Consider the following 19,661-nt stretch of genomic DNA (forward strand, 5'->3'; position numbering starts at 1 on the left):
TAACAATCAAAATATTTTTATTTTTTATTTTTTTTGGTACATACACAAAATAATAATAAACAAAAAATAAAATTATTCATAATAAAATATAAATAAAAGTTATATTATAAATAACATTTATTTGGATCAATGAGAAGGATTAAATTGTTTGTGCTGAGATGACAGATCATCATATGTTGGTTCCCTGGTTGTTAATTTTAATCTGAGATGTGATTCCACGTGCAATAGTCGGTTCCTTTTTTTCGACTTAATGTCGACAAATGCTGAAAAAGCAACTTTACCATAAATATGAAGTTGGGAAAGGAAAGATGTATTTCAGAACCTTTTCTGAACATGTACCCCCACCAAACTCTTCCTGTACCCCTGGGGTACGCATACCACACTTTGGGAAACACTGCTTTAGAGCAGTGTTTCCCAACTTTGGCAACTTGAAGATATTGGACTTCAACTCCCAGAATTCTCCAGCCAGCGAATGCGAATGCTGGCTGGGGAATGCTGGCTGGGGAATTCTGGGAGTTTAAGTCCAAATATCTTCAAGTTGCCAAGGTTGGGAAACACTGCTTTAGAGGAACAAGCCCAGGTCACAAAATTCATCTATTTCTCCCCAGATAATGTTATGAGACAAATCTTATGGGTCCCCTGTTGAGACAATATATATGAACATTTTTCAAAACTTGAAAGAAATAACTAATCATACACAGTGTAAAGTTTAACAAAATAAATAAATAAATTTAAATTTGGCAAAAGAGATTACCTTTGCGTTTGCTCCAAAGCCACAGAAGAGATAATCATTCCAGTTTGCACATCTGTTACTTTAAAATAGGCATCCTCTCCTGTGCTTAATAAATGCTGGCCATCTATATTATAAAAATAAAAGCACTGAGTATTCACTTCAAGTATTACCTTGCTAATTACATTGCCTTCAATATAGAATACAGTGATCCCTCGATTATCGCGAGGGTTCCGTTCCAAGACCCCTCGCGATAATCGATTTTTTGCGATGTAGGGTTGCGGAAGTAAAAACACCATCTGCGCATGTGCGCCCTTTTTCCATGGTCGCGCATGCGCAGATGGTGGAGTTTGCGTGGGCGGCGGGGAAACCCGGATCTTCGTCTGCTCGCTGCTGCTGCGGCCGCCCAGCAGCTGATCTGCTTGGCGGCAGCAGCGAGGAGCCGAATCGGGCTTTCCCCTTTGCGTGGGCGGCGGGGAAACCCCGATTCGGCTCCTTGCTGCTGCCGCTGAGCAGATCAGATGCTGGGCGACCGCGGCAGCAGCGAGGAGCCGAATCGGGCTTTCCCCTTTGCGTGGTCAGCGGGGAAACCCCGATTCGGCTCCTAGCTGCTGCCGCCGAGCAGATCAGATGCTGGGCGGCCGCGGCAGCAGCGAGGAGCCGAATCGGGCTTTCCCCTTTGCGTGGTCAGCGGGGAAACCCCGATCTTCGTCTGCTCGCAGCAGACGAAGATCGGGGTTTCCCCGCCGCCCACACAAAGGGGAAACCCCGGCTCCTCGCTGATGCCCCCGCTCGCCCGCCCGCCCGCCCGCCAGCAAGAGGGGGAGAGATAGAGAAAGAGAGAGAAGGAAAGAAAGAGATGAGAGAGGGAGGAAGAGAGTGTGAGAGAGGAAGAAGCAAGATAGAGAAAGAGAGAGAGAAAGAAAGATGAGAAAGGAAGGAAGAGAGTGACATCATCGGGTGGGAAAAATCACGATATAGCGTTTCGCGAAGATCGAGATCGCGAAACTCGAGGGATCACTGTATTTTGCTTTAAACCCATACATGGTTTACTCAAATAAAATTGAGATGCCTTCAACTCACAAACTGTAATTCCTCACACAGATACAATGATATCATTTTTAGCTAATATACTGTATATATTACATATTAACTGAGAACAAAACATTTATAGCTAGTTGATGAAAGAAAGGTGCCTTCCAAATGATATTCTCCCTTTTGACTCTATGCATGCATATATGCAAGGAAAAATTCCTGCTGCTAGAAAACTTTTAGTGCAATAAATTGATGTCTTTCTTCTTTGAAACAACTAATATGCTACAAAGATATTAACATAGATATTCAAGACATGTTTGCAAAAGGTGATCTCATGACATCAGGACACTGCAACCGTCCTAAATTAATGCATGTTGCCAGGTGTCCAAATTTTGATCATGACCATGCTGCAGCAATTGTAAATAACAGCCATTGGTCACTTTTTTCAGTTCCCTTATAACTTTAAATGATCGTTAAATGAATGTTTGTAAATTGAAGAATATTTGTGATGGCCCTTGTTTCCTTAGAAACAAAACAATATTATATTGGAATTGTATGTTTCCAATCTAGAATTAGTTAATAGCTTTGTGGCTTAGTGTTTTCATTGACAGAATGGGTATTTAAGAAGAAAATTGAATTACCCATACCAGGACTGAAAGCAACATCCAAAACACTTCCTGAATGGCACAGAAGGCGATGAACTATAGAAGCAGCAGTAATATCCCATATACTAATAGTTCCATCTTTTGTTCCGGATGCTAGCAGAGTATATGCAGGATTCAAGGTGATAGTTGTCACCTAAACAATTATGTTAATGTTATTTATTTGCACGTTATTAATAATATACAGTGATACCTCTACCTAAGAACGTCTCTATTTGAGATTAGAACCAGGTATTCCATGATAAGAACCAGGTATTCCAAGTTTTTTTGCCTCTTCTCAAGGACCATTTTCTACTTAAGAACCTGATCCTGGAAAAATTTCCCAGGAAATTTGAGAGCAGCATGAAGACCCGGCCAGTTTCCTGCCATTCCCCCTTTAATCCCGGACATCTCGGGTTTTTTTATTCCCCTCACCTTCTTCCTTCGGCAGCTACCATTCTCCTCTTCTTATTCTTCCTCCTCCTCCCACCCAAATTCCGAGCTTTTATTTCTTTCCTAATGGGTTTGCACACATTATTTGCTTTTACATTGATTCCTATGGGAAAAATTGCTTCTACTTACAAACTTTCCTACTTAAGAATCTGGTCACGGAATGAATTAAGTTCTTAAGTAGAGGTACCACTGTATACCATTGTAAGTAAGTTTCCACACATTTCCTAATATATTGAAACTTTATGCCTGAAACATTTGACCATTCAAATGGTCAATACTACCCACCCCTTAACTAGAATGAAGGATTACTTTCACAGACAAAATGAACATAAAAAGGATTGTGCCTGTAGAGGCGTCTACAATTTCTGTAGAGAGAGTCTCAGAATGGTTAAAAAATCAAGATGGTGGCCACATTGATACAATCAAAGCTCTACTTTTTAATGTCTACCATATGTAAAAATAGGCAGAGATTTGCCTGACTGCATCATTATGGCCTCTATCGTGAAATGTCTTTTTTCTTGTCATATGCTTCAGATTTCAAAGGCAATCTATCTGAAAATTGTTTTGTATCTTTTATACTTACACTAACATCATGTTCCAATTCAGCAAGCAATTCAAAATGTTTCTTAGTTTTTAATAATTCTGTTGGATTACAATGCCACACCTGGAACATAAGATACATAGCAATTAGAAATATATAAGCATTGCTTTCACACATTGTGCATTTGTATAAGACATAAGGCAGAGGTCTTCAAACTTGGCAACTTTAAGACTTGCAGACTTCAACTCTCATGATTCTCCAGCCAGCTATGCTGGGAGTTGAAGTCTCTTAAAGTTGCCAAGTTTGAGGAACCCTAATATAAGGAATTGGAAAATAAGTTGTAGAACACTTTTTTATATAGAATAACTGCAGTAAGATTATTGCATACACAAATTCATAAAGATTTGGTAATGTCTACAACAGACAAATGATCAGTGAAAATATTCAGAACCTACAGAACTGGTAAAATTTACTTATTTGATTACAAAAAAGAAAATGGTTGCATTTATTTTTGGCTTTATATTTTTCAATAACATTAAATATGTAAGATATAAGATAGTCTACTGAAAGTCATATGGTTTATTATATTATAACGTATAATATAGCAATGTATCTAATATATTATAAATATATATTATCTTCTTTACAAATTAAACAGTTCAAAGTCTATGTATCTAAGCCAGCTTAGTTCGCTTAGTGAACTCTCCAGCTGTTTGAAACTGTTAATATTCTACCATAAATAACTTTTTGCCAATCAATTTATCTGATGGATTGTCTTTAGGCCATTTTAGTACTACTCAGTAGTACATGAAATAATGGATTATCCATGAGGCCATAATCTACCTAACCTATTATAAACACCACAGGAAGTGCTATCAACTAGAGATGATTAAATGGGTTCCATGGGGCACTTTTATAAAGTAATCATTACTAACATATCTCAAATAGACATAGTCCATGAGTCAAACTAAACACTATTACCCAATTTATGGTTGCAAAATTCTTGCATTACAATAGAAACCTAAGACATATTTTGAATAATGTAAGTTATCTAATTAAAAAGTTATTGTTACAGATATATGATGTTTCTACAATTAGCTGCTCTCCAGAGACAATGGACTGCAACAATCCAAAGTTTTTAGTCAGCATAAATTAAATCCTGAAAATTGCATTGTATCTAGAGGAAACTTGATAGTAAATAATGACCTGCTAAATGTTTTCCATCACAATCATACCTACTTTTACTGTTGAATCCCAAGATGCAGAGTATAAACGATTATTATGCCAACAGATCTTGCTGACAGCATCATGATGCCCTATTAAAGTGCCCTGTTGCCTTCCAAAGGCTACTGAGTAGAAATAACTTTTAGAAATAAAAATAAAAAGGATATATAAATACTTTGGAGAGCAATTTTACTCAGAACAGTACATGCACAAAAAAGGTAAGTCAAAATGTAGTTCTTCTCATTTCTACCAATTTTAAAGTATTTTAAAAAGTATTTATATTTTGTGTCGTTTTGCTTATTAGTTTCAGTGGGGGATATAATAAGGCAAATATTGCAATGCCAGCAATTAACATTTGCTTCCTGAGATGAAGAATAAAACTGCACTGGTTGGTCATTGAATCTTTTGTTAATCTCTTAAAGGCTAATTTAAAAAGTGTTGCAAGGAGACTATAACATAAAAACCTCTCCTTAACAAACTGCTGGCTTTTATCAGCCACTAACAACTGCTTCATTCAAATATTTAGCCATGGTGGAAATAATTATTTCTGTCAGGAAAACTTGGCCAGATCTGGTTACTGGGGTAACCCACTGTGCAACGTATTATTTATTGATTGATTTATTGGACTTATATGCCGCCCCTCTCCATGGACTCGGGGTGGCTTACAACATTTTGATAAAAAAGATACAATATATAAAACATTTCTAAGCCAATTAATAGAATAGTTAATTTAAAAATTATCTTAAAACTAAACATTTAAAATCAGTCGCATGCATACTATCACATCGAATACATTCATTGGGCATTCATTATATTCGATTATATCAAATTGCACTTATCCAATAAAAGAATTCTATTCTATTCTATTATTCATGTACAGCACAATCTTTTGCCTCCTCAAATTCACTTGAACTTAGCTGATGGAAAGACTGGTGCCAACTAAAGGAATCATGAACTAAAGTTGTATATTTAGGAATGTGTAAAATCACGTACATATTATTGTCCCACGAAGAACATACAACGGTGTTATTCCCTGGTAAGATTAAGCAAGACGACAAAGCCTGTAACAAAATCAACAAGTGTTGGTTAATATTATTAAATTATATATTATATATTGAAAAATCAATATATTTTGAAACAATATATTTTGTATTTGATGGAATCAAAAGCTATTCTTTTGAAGTAATGAAACATATGACATTATTTTGGTGTATCTAAATCAGAAGTGTCAAATTTGCGGTCCACAGGCATCATGTACTGCCCATGCCCACCCCCATTTTAGTAAAGAGGCAAAAGTTGTGATATGTCACATGATGACAATGTGTCATTGCGAGTTTGATACCTCAGTCTAAATTTTTAAAGAAACTAGGTTAAAAAAGAAAAAAAAAGCAGCCATATGTCTGGCTGCCATCTCTACATAAGGCCTTTACTGCAACTATGTGTTCCTAATGGACATTATATGCCCAAGATCAGGGGTCTCCAACATTGGCAACTTTAAGCAAAGCTGGCTAAGGAATTCTGGGAGTTGAATCCATAAGTCTTAAAGTAGTTAAGGTTGGAGAACCCTGCCCTAGATTATATCAGTCTCCTGGCCTGGATTTAAAAGGAATATTATTCTGTCTGGCCAGATTCAAAGGTATAAGATTGGCACTGGGCATCAAGGAGCTTTGTATATTTTGAAATCTACTTCTAATTTACAAGCAAATCAGCAGCCTCTAATTCTGCCTGCATCCATTTCAGCTGATTTCTGAATTATAGTCCCAACCAAATGTAAAAAGGCAATAGTAAAGGCTTGGAAGAACTGACCATGTTTGAGAAAGACACACTCCTCTGAAGCATTTTTGAATCTGCTGAAAACATCTTCAAAGTTGAATCTAATGTAAATGATGAGAGAAAAAATAATAAGAACTGTGCTCATTTAAAGGCATCCTTCACCTTCCACTTTGAAAAATCAACCTAGTCAGCATACAGATTTTCAGTTGGCAAAAAGTCTGTGCAATCCTATATACTGATGCATAATAAGCACATCTGTTAAGCAATGAAAAGGTGTATAGTTTACATTACTATATAAATATATATTAAAAGGTAAACATTGCTGTCTTTAAATGAGCTTGCACAGGATAAATTTCAACTTCATTTTAGAATTAATTTCACTGAACATGGAAGAGTAGGGATTGTTCTACAGATGCAAATAAATCTATTTTTGTAAAACATGTTCATAGCAAGCATGACAATCTCTACCTTGTTTTTGTATAAAGTCACTTCTGTTACTATATTTTTCATCTACTGAAAATACCCTAACGTCTAATATTTTAACAGGAATTTGTCCACATGGCTGGTTATTTAAGGAAGTTAACTTTTGCACCATGTGATGTTTACCTTTAGAACAGCTCCCTTCCTTTTTATTCATGCATAGATACATAAATAATATATATCTTGTGAGTGTTCCTTGTCCAACTCTGGCAATGATAGATTCTGAGAAGGATGAGCCAGGCCCATCTTGGTACCCTGGGCCAGTGGTGTTGCCAGCTGATGCAGAGAGTGAGAGTGAGGGAGAAATAGGCCTGGATGAACTTGAAGGACCACCAGAGGTGGCAGATATGCCAATGACAGTAGAGTCTGACTTAAAGGAGGAGGAGGAGGAGGAAGATCATGAGCCTTTGCTAGATGCCCGCTTCAGAAGACTAAGAATAAGACAAGAATACTTGTATGGGAAAAAGAAGTAGTCTGTAGTTTGTAAGTCTAGGGAATTGTTAACCATTTCCTATAGGTATTTAAGGGTGGTGTATGGGTAATTCTGGGTGGAGTTTCAATATTTTGCAATGGAGTTGGATGATGTTTGAGGTTTTAGCTAGGTTACGTTTGCCATTATTATTTTTTTCCTGCTAAAATCGTTGGCGTAAAAGTGCCTTGTCTGCAGTGATGCTGGGAAGCTGTAATAGTAAGTCTATGAAACAGGAGACTCCTTATCTCATGAAGGAATTTGCAATTAGCTTTGATCTTTGACAGCAGCCTAGCCTAGCAGCGGAACTGTTATCTCTATATAAAAAGATTGATTTGAAATATCAGTGCGTGAATTCCTCCTGTGTTTTCAAGCGGAGTAGGCCCGTATAGAACAATATACATATTAAAATGTTCAGATAGTCTGTGACTCTTTGGATTTTTAATTTAATTTTAATTTTACAGACCATAACACATGCTAAACCTATTGTAAACAAATTTGAAATTCTAACATTTCACATTTACTTGAAAGCAGCACCTGATAAAGGCATTACTTACCTTGAGATGTAGTAAAGATAGAAGATTGGTTAGAAGTAGAACACATGGCAATTCCAGTTATTGGCCTTTTCAAAACAAAATCATGTTATTTAGTTACTTCAGGCTAATTGAAAACATACAGCAGTGCTTCCTGAAAACTCTAACTAAGGCTTTTACTCATTACATTTAACTCGCGCTGGAATTCTAAATTTGCATGATATTCAGATTGTAAATCCATTTGTATTCAAGTAAGTAAGCCCTTCATTGATAAAGTCTTAAAGGAAAAAATGTTTCATTTCTTGTAATACGATTGCAGTTCATTGAGATAACTTATTGTTTCATTTGTACAATTGCCCCTCTCATTGCTGCAATTTACCCTTTGTGGATCTTGTACTTCCCATCAAGTTTTAAACTGGCCATGTTATTCCAGGAAAGTAAGATGCTTTCTTCTGTCAGATCCTCAAAAGATTCTTCACCTGGAGAGACTGACAAACATGATAATAATGTAAAATCAAAGTAATTAGATGAAAGTCAAAAAATGTACATTTACTATCGGATGTTATTTCAGGTAACAGATAATTCAGTTTTTTTCACATTTCCTTCTGTCTCCTTTTCTTTCTTAAATAACCTTCTTTCCCTGATCCCAAAAAAGTATCAGTTATAATGTCTATCAGGAGACACCATATAATCAATTTGATCCTGATAGGCAATCATGATCAATGTTAATGTATGATCAATGATCATGATCAATGATCAATGTTAATGTAGTAAAAAGAGATTTTCAATGTCTAAGTGTGGAGCTGGGTAAAATAACTGATTCAGTGACTTTCTCAGAGGTGTTACCGGTTTGTGGCCAAGAGGATAAAACAACGTGTATCAGAGAGTTTAATGTGTGGTTAAGGCAGTGGTGTAAAGCTGAAGGTTTTGGCTATGTAAGTCATGATGTCAGTAGGTGGTCTAATAGGGAGTTGTTTAAGAGGGATGGTTTGCATCCATCATACAGAGGTACCCAGGTGCTCGGTGAGGAATTCAGAACTTTTTTGGACAGGCATTTAAACTAGGTAAAGGGGACAGAGATGTAACTGATGTGGGTGATTTCTGTCCCCGACCAATGAGGATAAAGCAGTTTTTGGAAGCTTATGAAAAGGGAGCTGCAAATAATATAGATGTAGTTGTTGATGATAAGGGGCAAACTAATAACGAAAATAATGTTCTTCGGGTAATGTGCACAAATGCTCGAAGCTTGAGCAACAAGCTCTGTGAATTAATGGCCATAATATCTAGAGATAATTTGGACCTGGTTGCCATAACTGAGACATGGTTTAAGGATTCTAATGAATGGGAAATATCCATACCAGGATATACACTGTATAGGAAGGATAGAATAGAGAGAAGGGGAGGTGGAGTAGCCATTTATATTAAAGAAAGTCTAAAAACAACACTAATTCAAAATACGTGTCAAGATCTAGAGACTCTCTGGATTTGCATGCAAAATAAAGAAGGTTCTGTCATTAGAATTGGGGTGATCTATAGGCCTCCAGGGCAATCCGAGGAATATGACAACAAGATGGTGGATGAAATTACCCAAATGGCAGTAAAGGGAGATATTGTGGTTATGGGTGATTTCAACATGCCTGATGTTGACTGGAATATCCCCAGTGCCCTTACATGCAAAAGTAAGAATATAGTAGAGGCCTTTACAGGAGCAGCTCTGGCACAGCTGGTTAAGACACCAACTAGAGGGGAGAATATTCTAGATTTAGTTTTTACGAATGGGAATTGGGTTTCAGATGTCAAGGTGGGAGAAAATTTAGGTTGCAGTGACCATCTATGTTTGTGGTTTGATGTAAAAACTCATTGTGAGCAATCCTATAATGCAACCAAAGTATTGGATTTCAGAAAAACAAATTTTAATGCAATGGGAGAATATTTAGTTAATGAATTAAAGGGGAGGGATAAAATGGCAGGAGCGAGCATCCAGTGGACTGTATTAAAAAAGGCCATCTTAAAAGCCACTGGACTGTATGTAAGACAAATAACTAAAGGTAAAAGGAAGAAGAAACCGCTATGGTTTAGCAATGATGTAAGGGCTATAGTCAATGAAAAAAAGGCTGCCTATAGGAGGTATAAAGAGTCTGGAAGTATAGCTGATAGGGAGGTATATAAAATGAGACAGAAGGAGGCGAAACAGATAATATATGCTGCTAAAGCCTCAAAAGAGGAAGAAATTGCCAAATCTGTAAAGAAGGGGGATAAAACCTTCTTCAGATATATTAATGATAAGAAGAAGAAAAACTGCGGCATCACGAAGCTTAGTACCGGGAATAATACATGCATTAATGGGAATAAGGAGATCGCTGACCATTTCAATAGCTACTTCTGTTCAGTTTTCTCAAAAGACACCTTACAAAATAATACTATAGAGGGATATAGCATTGCTTCCAGCTGTACGGATTCAGCTCCAGTGATCTTAGAAGCCGATGTCTTAGAAGAACTTGAACGATTAAAGATAAATAAGGCAATGGGTCCAGATGGCATCCACCCCAGAGTTCTTAAAGAACTCAGATCTGTCCTTGCTACCCCCCTGACTGATTTGTTTAACCAATCCTTGTTAACAGGAGAAGTTCCTGAGGATTGGAGAATGGCCAGTGTTGTGCCTATTCACAAGAAGGGCAGTAGAGAAGAAGCTGGTAACTACAGGCCAGTTAGCTTGACATCAGTTGTAGTTAAAATGATGGAGACTCTACTCAAAAAGAGGATAAATCAGCACCTAAAAAACAATAACTTATTAGACCCAAATCAGCATGGCTTTACTGAAGGCAAATCATGTCAGACTAATCTCATTGATTTCTTTGACTATGTCACAAAGGTGTTGGATGAAGGTGGTGCCGTGGATATTGCCTACCTGGACTTCAGCAAAGCCTTTGATACGGTTCCACATAAAGAGCTGATAGATAAATTAGTGAAGATTGGACTTAATCCCTGGATAGTTCAATGGATTTGCAGCTGGCTGAAGCATAGACATCAGAGAGTTATTGTTAATGGCGAGTATTCTGAGCAGAGTCAGGTTACAAGCGGTGTGCCACAAGGATCTGTTCTGGGTCCTATTCTTTTTAATATATTTGTGAGTGACATAGGGGAAGGTTTGGTAGGGAAGGTTTGCCTATTTGCCGATGACTCTAAAGTGTGCAATAGGGTTGATATTCCTGGAGGCGTCTGTAATATGGTAAATGATTTAGCTTTACTAGATAAATGGTCTAAGCAATGGAAACTGCAGTTTAATGTTTCCAAATGTAAAATAATGCACTTGGGGAAAAGGAATCCTCAATCTGAGTATTGTATTGGCAGTTCAGTGTTGGCAAATACTTCAAAAGAAAAGGATTTAGGGGTAGTGATTTCTGACAGTCTCAAAATGGGTGAACAGTGCAGTCAGGCGGTAGGGAAAGCAAGTAGGATGCTTGGCTGCATAGCTAGAGGTATAACAAGCAGGAAGAGGGAGATTATGATCCCACTATATAGAATGATGGTGAGACCACATTTGGAATACTGTGTTCAGTTCTGGAGACCTCACCTACAAAAAGATATTGACAAAATTGAACGGGTCCAAAGACGGGCTACAAGAATGGTGGAAGGTCTTAAGCATAAAACGTATCAGGAAAGACTTAATGAACTCAATCTGTATAGTCTGGAGGACAGAAGGAAAAGGGGGGACATGATCGAAACATTTAAATATATTAAAGGGTTAAATAAGGTCCAGGAGGGAAGTGTTTTTAATAGGAAAGTGAACACAAGAACAAGGGGACACAATCTGAAGTTAGTTGGGGGAAAGATCAAAAGCAACATGAGAAAATATTATTTTACTGAAAGAGTAGTAGATCCTTGGAACAAACTTCCAGCAGATGTGGTAGATAAATCCACAGTAACTGAATTTAAACATGCCTGGGATAAACATATATCCATCCTAAGATAAAATACAGAAAATAGTATAAGGGCAGACTAGATGGACCATGAGGTCTTTTTCTGCCGTCAGACTTCTATGTTTCTATGTTTCTATGTTTCTATGTTTCTATCATGGTCAGAAGTTCTTTTATGGGGCTAAAATCAGGTAGTGAATTCAGGGACTGAAAAACAATAAGCTGAACAATAAGCAGATTCTGAAAGTTTATTAAAAGTACCTGAAGATTCAGTCACAGAAGGGCTACGGCTGGATGCTCGAGACCAACTTTTTAACTTTGGGATTATCCTTCTTGGATGTGGAATTGTGAACAATTGTTTTGGAGTCTGCCCAAATTCCAGGATTTGCGTCAACAGAGCTACTCTTTCATTTGTGTCCATAATGCTTTAGGAGAAGGAAAAAAATGATCTTGCATTTATGATTATATACCGGCATGTATGGATATTGTCAATCATTCAGGTGATGGTTATTCCAAAGGCGCTTTTTGCAAAAGGTAACTGAACTTTCTTGGTTTTTTTCTTTGAAAAAATTTCACTTCTTATCCAAGAAGCTTCTTCCTAAAAGCTAATAACCTTACTCAGAATGTTAACAATCAAATGATTGAAAAGAATATACAATGTTCCATTGACTTTCGTGTGTCTGACATTCGCGAAAAGTCTATACCATGTTTTTTCAAAAAAAAATATTAAAAAAATACTGAGTGGTTTTTTTGCATACCAAGGGTTTCCCGGGACTGCCCGATGTACAATACTGTGTGTTTTAAATCTCCTCCTCCCCCCACACCACCCCAGCCATCCTGCGTCTTTAAGTAAAAGCTCTACTTCCCCCCCAGCCTCCCGATCCCTCCCCTTTAATTCTCAGAGCGTTGGTACGCTCCATTTGAAGCCGAGCCTTACTGCCGCCCGCCACCACTGCAGCAAGCACAGCAAAGCCCCCAGCTTGCCGCCCCGTTGCCCCTGTGGGTACTGGGGTAAGTAAAACCAGGAATGGAGGAGGGAGGGGGAGGAATGAAGGAAGGGAGGGAGGGAGCATCTCTACTTCACGGAAATTTGACTTTCGTGGGCGGTCTTGGAATGTATCCCCGCAAAAGTCAAGGGAACACTGTAAATCCTTGAATTCCCCACTAGTCGGTTAGAACTGATGAAACTTCTTGCATGAGAAGTGAAAAATTTCTAAAGGAAAAAACAAGTCCAGTTGCTTATTGGGAAAAAAGCACCTTTGGGCATATTCATTATACTAGGTTAAAGTTGTATGTTTCTAATAATAATTCTCATAGTTTAAGCTGATAGGATTCAAGATACAGAATTTTCTCTCCTTACCTTTCTGGCAGGAACTATAATGTCTACTAAATTATTTCTAACACAATAGCAAAATGTGGGCTTTCCCTCCACTCCAAATAATTATTTTGTGTGGCAGGAAGTGCAAGGGGATGCAGACATTATTGTTGAAGGAATGGCTGTGAAGACTGACTGGAGGAATTGCTTGTCTTGTAAATTTAACCCTTTTCACCAAACAGGCCTTCTTTTTCTTTGTTTATCTTTAAAGTTTCCTCATCTTTCCTTTATTCCTACTCAATTGTATTTCTTCCCTTTCTCTCCCATTTCTAACCAATATCTGATTGCTCTTATTCTTATTTTTGTTATTTCTGCTGGAAGGATAGAGAAAAGTATTTGAATGAATGGTATTTATACATTAGAGTTATCTTATAGGCAATTCATTTTCTTGGTATTGTTTAACTGAAAATGAGTTTATATACTTTTCTGTTCTGCTCTTGCCTTTTATATGACATATGCATACATTTAGTGGCAGGAAGAAATCTTCAGGAAATCCTAAACTGAAAAACTAGTACTTTTCCTATTTTTTGCTCTTCCTTTTTGTAGATAATCATTTTCAATTTAGAGTTAATTTCATTTCTAGTAAACAGTATGAAACGAGAATCTGATTTTTTTTTTCAACTCCAGTTTAAGAATCTTTATAACACTGAATTAACCAGAAATGTATACTATACTTTTTTAAACTGGTGAGTAAAATGTTTTACATATCTTAACTAGCTAATTGTGCAATTAATTTATGGAAGCACATAATTTATGGAAATGTAGTTTTTACAAGCTCTTCAATGGCCCTGCTATTTTAGGCAGCCTTGGGAAGAAAAAATTATCTTGAAATATATTCTGTTTTTAATTAGTTTTTCCCAACATCAGCCTTTTAAAAACTATTTTGATAGAAAGAGCTTCAACGTTTACACCATAATTGTCCTGTTCAGAATGCAAACTTTGATTTAGACAAATGAAGATCTCAACATAAGGAGGAGAAACATATGAGAATCTTGAATTATTCTCAGCATGCTTACAAAGTCAGGAATATGGCATCGAGAAAGGCCCAATGCCACTGTTTTATTAATTATTAATGTGTGGATTTTGCAGCTTTCCAAATTGGGCATCCCATTAAATGTGCAGGATTATAAGTTGGCTATAAAAATGTTGCAGTGCAGTACGCATTGATCCTACCTAGATTTTCAATCAAGTAAAGTAGTCATGCCTTCTTTAAGACTGTGACATTGCTTGACCTCTTCGTGCCCACTTCTAGTTTTTAGTGCCTCCTCTTCCATAGGCATCAGAACATTCAGGACATAGAACATGTTTTGTGTTCAGCATACTAGTTCTAAACCTTTATCTCGCTCCATTCTTTTTAAGGGTTTTTCCTAAAGGTTAGTTTGCTGCTTATATGTTTTAACAAACCTAAAGACTGTCTAAAGACTATCACAGTATCTCCTTTGGATGCATATAAGATACCTTGGAATTTATGCTAAAGAACTGCATTGGGACAATACATTTTTTTCCTTTGGGGGAGTAGGTGGCGTTAAGCATACCTAGCAAATTTCTCAAGGGGAGATGTATAATATTTGCAATTAAAAGGAAGGTTTTATTTACAAATAGAAGGGGAATGGATGCTATATTCTCACTATAAGCATATAGAAGTTACCTGTTTAGATCTACTCCTCCTTCATAGGTCAAAGGATGAAATACTAAAAAGAAGCAGAGAGGTATGCCACTTACTTGTTACGTTCTTAATCAAGAAGCATTCTGTAATCTTTCCCCACAATATGCTGCATCATTTGTATGGAATAAATTTCAGCTCTACTCAATATCAGTACACATAGCACTGCAACATAATTTTTTAAAAGTTTCTAACTGCAACTGCTCCATATCCAAATAGTCCTCTCTTTATGATCTCTGATGACGTAAATTTCTAACACTTGGACAGCTTGTGCTATATAAATATTGATATAGATATCTGAAACAGAATTTTAACCCATTTCTCCTCCTCCTATGAATCTATATCAAACAATGCTAACTGCATCTCTTTGTGCATTTGAAGGCCTGCCCCTCAGAGGCACAAGCTTTGATTATGTGAACTAATGCAGTGAAAGGATGTCTAGTAAAGCCAAATGTCCATTAAGGGAAGGAGGGAGGGGCAGCTGTACACAAGAAGGTCACTGTCTAGCCTTATGGATCTAAGAAGTAGAAAACTTTCCAAACACAATAAAACAGTGGACGAAGCAAGCAGTAATTAGAAGCCAAGCAATGACTAGTAGATATTCTCAGATTTAATATAAATAGACTAAATCAAAGTACAGTAGTACTTCGTGATATGAACTCCTCGTCATATGAACTTGTATCATAACCATCTTTATACTTATCTGTTAGCTAGTACATGCTTGATGATAGACAGACAGACAGACAGACAGACAGACAGACAGATATATGGCTAAATAACTCTTAAGAACTGTAAATATTATATATAAAAATTACCATTCTGAGCTGCAATAGCTTCATTGCCCTTCTGCTTATAGCCAAACACAAGATCAATCCATTCATGAAGATGTTCTGACACATATTGGCTTTCTAAAGCATCTTGACTCTTCTGGAGAAAATCATTGGCATCTGAAATAAATAATATCCATATTACTTGCATATTATGGACAGAACACCCCTATTCACATTTTTACGTTTCCCCCCAAAAAAATTAATTAAAAAAAGCACAAGAAGCTTTGTTAATCAGCAATTCAAAATTTTGTCATAATTATCTTTAAAGCATAGAGTAAGAGGAAAATGGGTGTTATTTCAGAGGTTTAGGGAAAGTGTGAGAGCAAATCTGAGGCAGAATCCAGATAACGGTTACAACCAAAATTCTATTTACCTGATGCCCAAGGAGGAAGTTCTACATTGTCAACCATCTTTCCTCCTTGTGTCTTCCCCAAGTCAAGTTTCAGATTATTTAATAAGAAACTAGAATCATTTTCATAGAACTCAGGGATTAACTGGATAAAAGAAAAGTAGGAAACTTTTAGTAATGAAACTCTTAGTAATGAAATTATATTTATATTCATGACAGCATCATAACAAAACATTTAATAGTGTTTATTCATAATTCTAAAGCCAGCCTAAGGCACTGTTACATAACAGACCACTTTCTTTCAAAAAAAAAAAATCCAAATCTGATTAATTCCTAACAGAAGATAGATTAATAATCCTATTATCTGGTTGAATGCACAGTAGGGATTGATAGAATGCACTGTTGGCCAGGTATTTTAAAGTGTGGGCATTTGTTACCAACATGTCAGAACATCAAAGATACAGCATTCACATTAACTATGAAGTTATAAGATTCAGACTATTCCAAGTAAATCATTCAGCTACAGTTGATATCAGGAAACGTCTATGGCCAAGTATTGTGGAACTTTATTTTTTTTAATCTTAAAGTATCAGCCAAAACTGAGCATCCTTTCTTACTTGTCAGTAACAGATGAATGTTAACTTGGCCATCTTTTAAAGTGAAATAAATGATCTTGAATGCATAAATTTAGCACACTTGATTCCACAGTACAAAGATTTATATTGGCCATCAAGCATATTTTTGTGCAACAGTTTATTTTAATCTACCCTAAGATTGCTTTTTCTTGAATGTGTTTGTAATTGTGGATCTCTGTTGCTTATATTAATGCGAAGATTCCATGCATTTGTTAAAAAAATAAACACCAAACAGAACACAACACAAGCTTTTTAGTATTGGGAAGAGGAATGGAAAAGATTCTCATTTCTCCCCGTAATGGCTTTGGTAACCTCTAGCTCAGCTTTACAAAACCTCAAGAGGATAAAAGTTCACGAAGATTGCTTTCCCAATTCCATGAGTATTATTGAAACTCCACTAAGCAGTATTCTGCTGCATAAAAGCCAGCAGCTGAAATGATCAGTTATGTATAAAATGACAAATGTGATGCTATTACTGATATAATAAAGCCTACACGTGATTTTTTGGCAGAAAAGAAACAGCAAAAGTAAAATTTGGAATATATGTTACAAAACAAAATCAAAGTTTATAAAGCTTTGTTTGTTTATTTCAAGTGTGTTTATACCATTTTAATCATGGTAGCACTTGATGTAATCTATAGTTCTACCTAGCCATAGTACGGAATATTTAATTACCAACTTTCAGTGTAGAAGATATCTTTGTGCTTTAAATGTTGATTTAAACTCCTGTTTTTATTACTATAGATCTAGTAGAAACATAGAAACATAGAAGACTGACAGCAGAAAAAGACCTCATGATCCATCTAGTCTGCCCTTATACTATTTCCTGTATTTTATCTTAGGATGGATATATGTTTATCCCAGGCATGTTTAAATTCCGTTACTGTGGATTTACCAACCACCTCTGCTGGAAGTAGTAGATGTTTAGATAATACTCTAGAGCATCAGGCTCATCATTACCATATTTTTCGTAGTATAAGACGCACCATTTTACCCCCCTAAAAGAGGGTGAAAACTTGGGTGCATCCTATACACAAAACGTAGCACCACCCATTTACCCCCACTCTTTGGTCTCTGCCTGCCAGCAATTTACCTCCTCTCAGCAAACAGCAGCAGAGCCTGCTTAGCACAAGCCACTGATTATCTGCTTTCTGACACTTAGCTGATTGATAGAAGTTGCTGGCAAGCCCACATGCTAAAATGAAAGTGAAACTAAAGCTGCATGGAGGCAAATTGCTGGAGGGATAAGACTGTGCTGAAACTGGCTGTTTGTTTTTTTGCTGCAAGGAGGCGGGCCTCAGGGGAAGAGCCTTCTCTTTGGCGGCCCCGGCCCTCTGGAATCAGAGGAGATTAGAACATCCCCCACCCTCCTTGTCTTTCGCAAGTTACTCAAGACCCACCTATATTGCCAGGCATGGGGGAACTAAGACATCTCCCCCAGGCTTTCTTATATTTTATGTTTGGTATGTATGTGTTGTATGGTTTTTAACAGTTGGGGTTTTTTATATAATTATTATTAGATTTGTTCCATTGTTATACTGTTTTTATTACTGTTGTGAGCCGCCCGAGTCTTCATAGAGGGGCGGCATACAAATCTAATAAATAATAATAATAATAATTATTATTATTATTATTATTATTATTATTAATGCCTATAGAAAGTTTAAATTGTTAGATTTATTTTTTAAAGGCTGCTTTATTATTAACTTAACAAAATAAAGAAGCTTTTTAAAATAAATGCTTGATCTTAAGAAGACCAGTGCTGTTGTATCTTCTTTTAAATACCGTATATACTCGAGTATAAGCCGACCCGAGTATAAGCCGAGGCACCAATTTTTGCCACAAAAACTGGGAAAACGTATTGACCCGAGTATAAGCCGAGGTTAGAAAATGCAGTGGCTACTGGTAACTTATAAAAATGGAAAACAATAAAATTACATTAATTGAGACATGTTTTAGAATATTTATTTTAAAGAAAACCAGTAAACTAGCTCTGTAAATTTAAAAGAGGGTAAACAAATTAACAATATTAACAATAAATTAAAAAGTAAAAAAAGTAGCTCGATCAGGAACAAAGCTAAAACCTAAGAGTTAAAATCCTTCAAAACTGGATTCCTTCTCATCATTACTTGGATTTACATTATTGTTCTGTTTTTATATATGCTGTGAGCCACCCTGAGTCCTTGGAGAGGGATTGCATACAAATCCAATTAAATAAATAAACAAACAAACAAACAAACAAATAAGTGTCTCCAAAGAAGAGCTTCAGCATTAGCTGCTGTGAGGTTATCAGCATAGAAAACCAAATAGATAGATAGATAGATAGATAGATAGATAGATAGATAGATAGATAGATAGATAGATATAGATAGAAAGATAGACAGACAGACAGACAGAAAAATAGATAGATAGATAGATAGATAGATAGATAGATAGAAATAGATAGATAGATATAGATAGAAAGAAAGATAGATAGACAGACAGACAGAAAAATAGATAGATAGATAGATAGATAGATAGATAGAAATAGATAGATAGATAGATAGATATAGATAGAAAGATAGATAGACAGACAGACAGACAGATAGAAAAATAGATAGATAGATAGAAAGATAGATAGACAGACAGACAGACAGATAGAAAAATAGATAGATAGATAGATAGATAGAAATAGATACAGATAGATAGATAGATAGATAGATAGAAAGAAAAATAGTTAGATAGAAAAATAGATAGATAGAAAGATAGATAGACAGACAGACAGACAGATAGAAAAATAGATAGATAGATAGACAGATAGATATAAAGATAGACAGACAGATAGAAAAATAGATAGATAGATAGATAGATAGATAGATAGATAGATAGATAGATAGATAGATAGAAAGAAATAGATACAGATAGATAGATAGATAGATAGATAGATAGATAGAAAAATAGATAGATAGAAAAATAGATAGATAGAAAGATAGACAGATAGAAAAAGAATTCCTGTCTAGCTCTGCCTCATAAC

At 36.2% G+C, this 19,661-nt stretch overlaps 1 protein-coding gene across 1 annotated transcript in view; it reads right to left on the bottom strand.

The window, feature by feature from the left end:
* The window catches only part of NSMAF (neutral sphingomyelinase activation associated factor), a 45,033-nt gene that overhangs the window by 4,429 nt on the left and 20,943 nt on the right, over positions 1-19,661 (bottom strand). The window contains exons 18-29 of the mRNA XM_070747793.1: positions 16,038-16,158; positions 15,650-15,781; positions 14,820-14,862; positions 12,058-12,221; positions 8,259-8,367; positions 7,904-7,968; positions 6,431-6,498; positions 5,618-5,685; positions 4,640-4,763; positions 3,443-3,523; positions 2,413-2,563; positions 755-857 (exon numbers count right to left, since the gene is read on the bottom strand). Coding sequence (XP_070603894.1) covers positions 755-857; positions 2,413-2,563; positions 3,443-3,523; positions 4,640-4,763; positions 5,618-5,685; positions 6,431-6,498; positions 7,904-7,968; positions 8,259-8,367; positions 12,058-12,221; positions 14,820-14,862; positions 15,650-15,781; positions 16,038-16,158 — 1,229 coding nt within the window. The remainder of the gene's footprint in view (positions 1-754; positions 858-2,412; positions 2,564-3,442; positions 3,524-4,639; positions 4,764-5,617; positions 5,686-6,430; positions 6,499-7,903; positions 7,969-8,258; positions 8,368-12,057; positions 12,222-14,819; positions 14,863-15,649; positions 15,782-16,037; positions 16,159-19,661) is intronic.

The sequence above is a fragment of the Erythrolamprus reginae genome, chromosome 3 (assembly GCF_031021105.1).
Source record: "Erythrolamprus reginae isolate rEryReg1 chromosome 3, rEryReg1.hap1, whole genome shotgun sequence".
Lineage (NCBI taxonomy): Eukaryota > Metazoa > Chordata > Lepidosauria > Squamata > Dipsadidae > Erythrolamprus > Erythrolamprus reginae.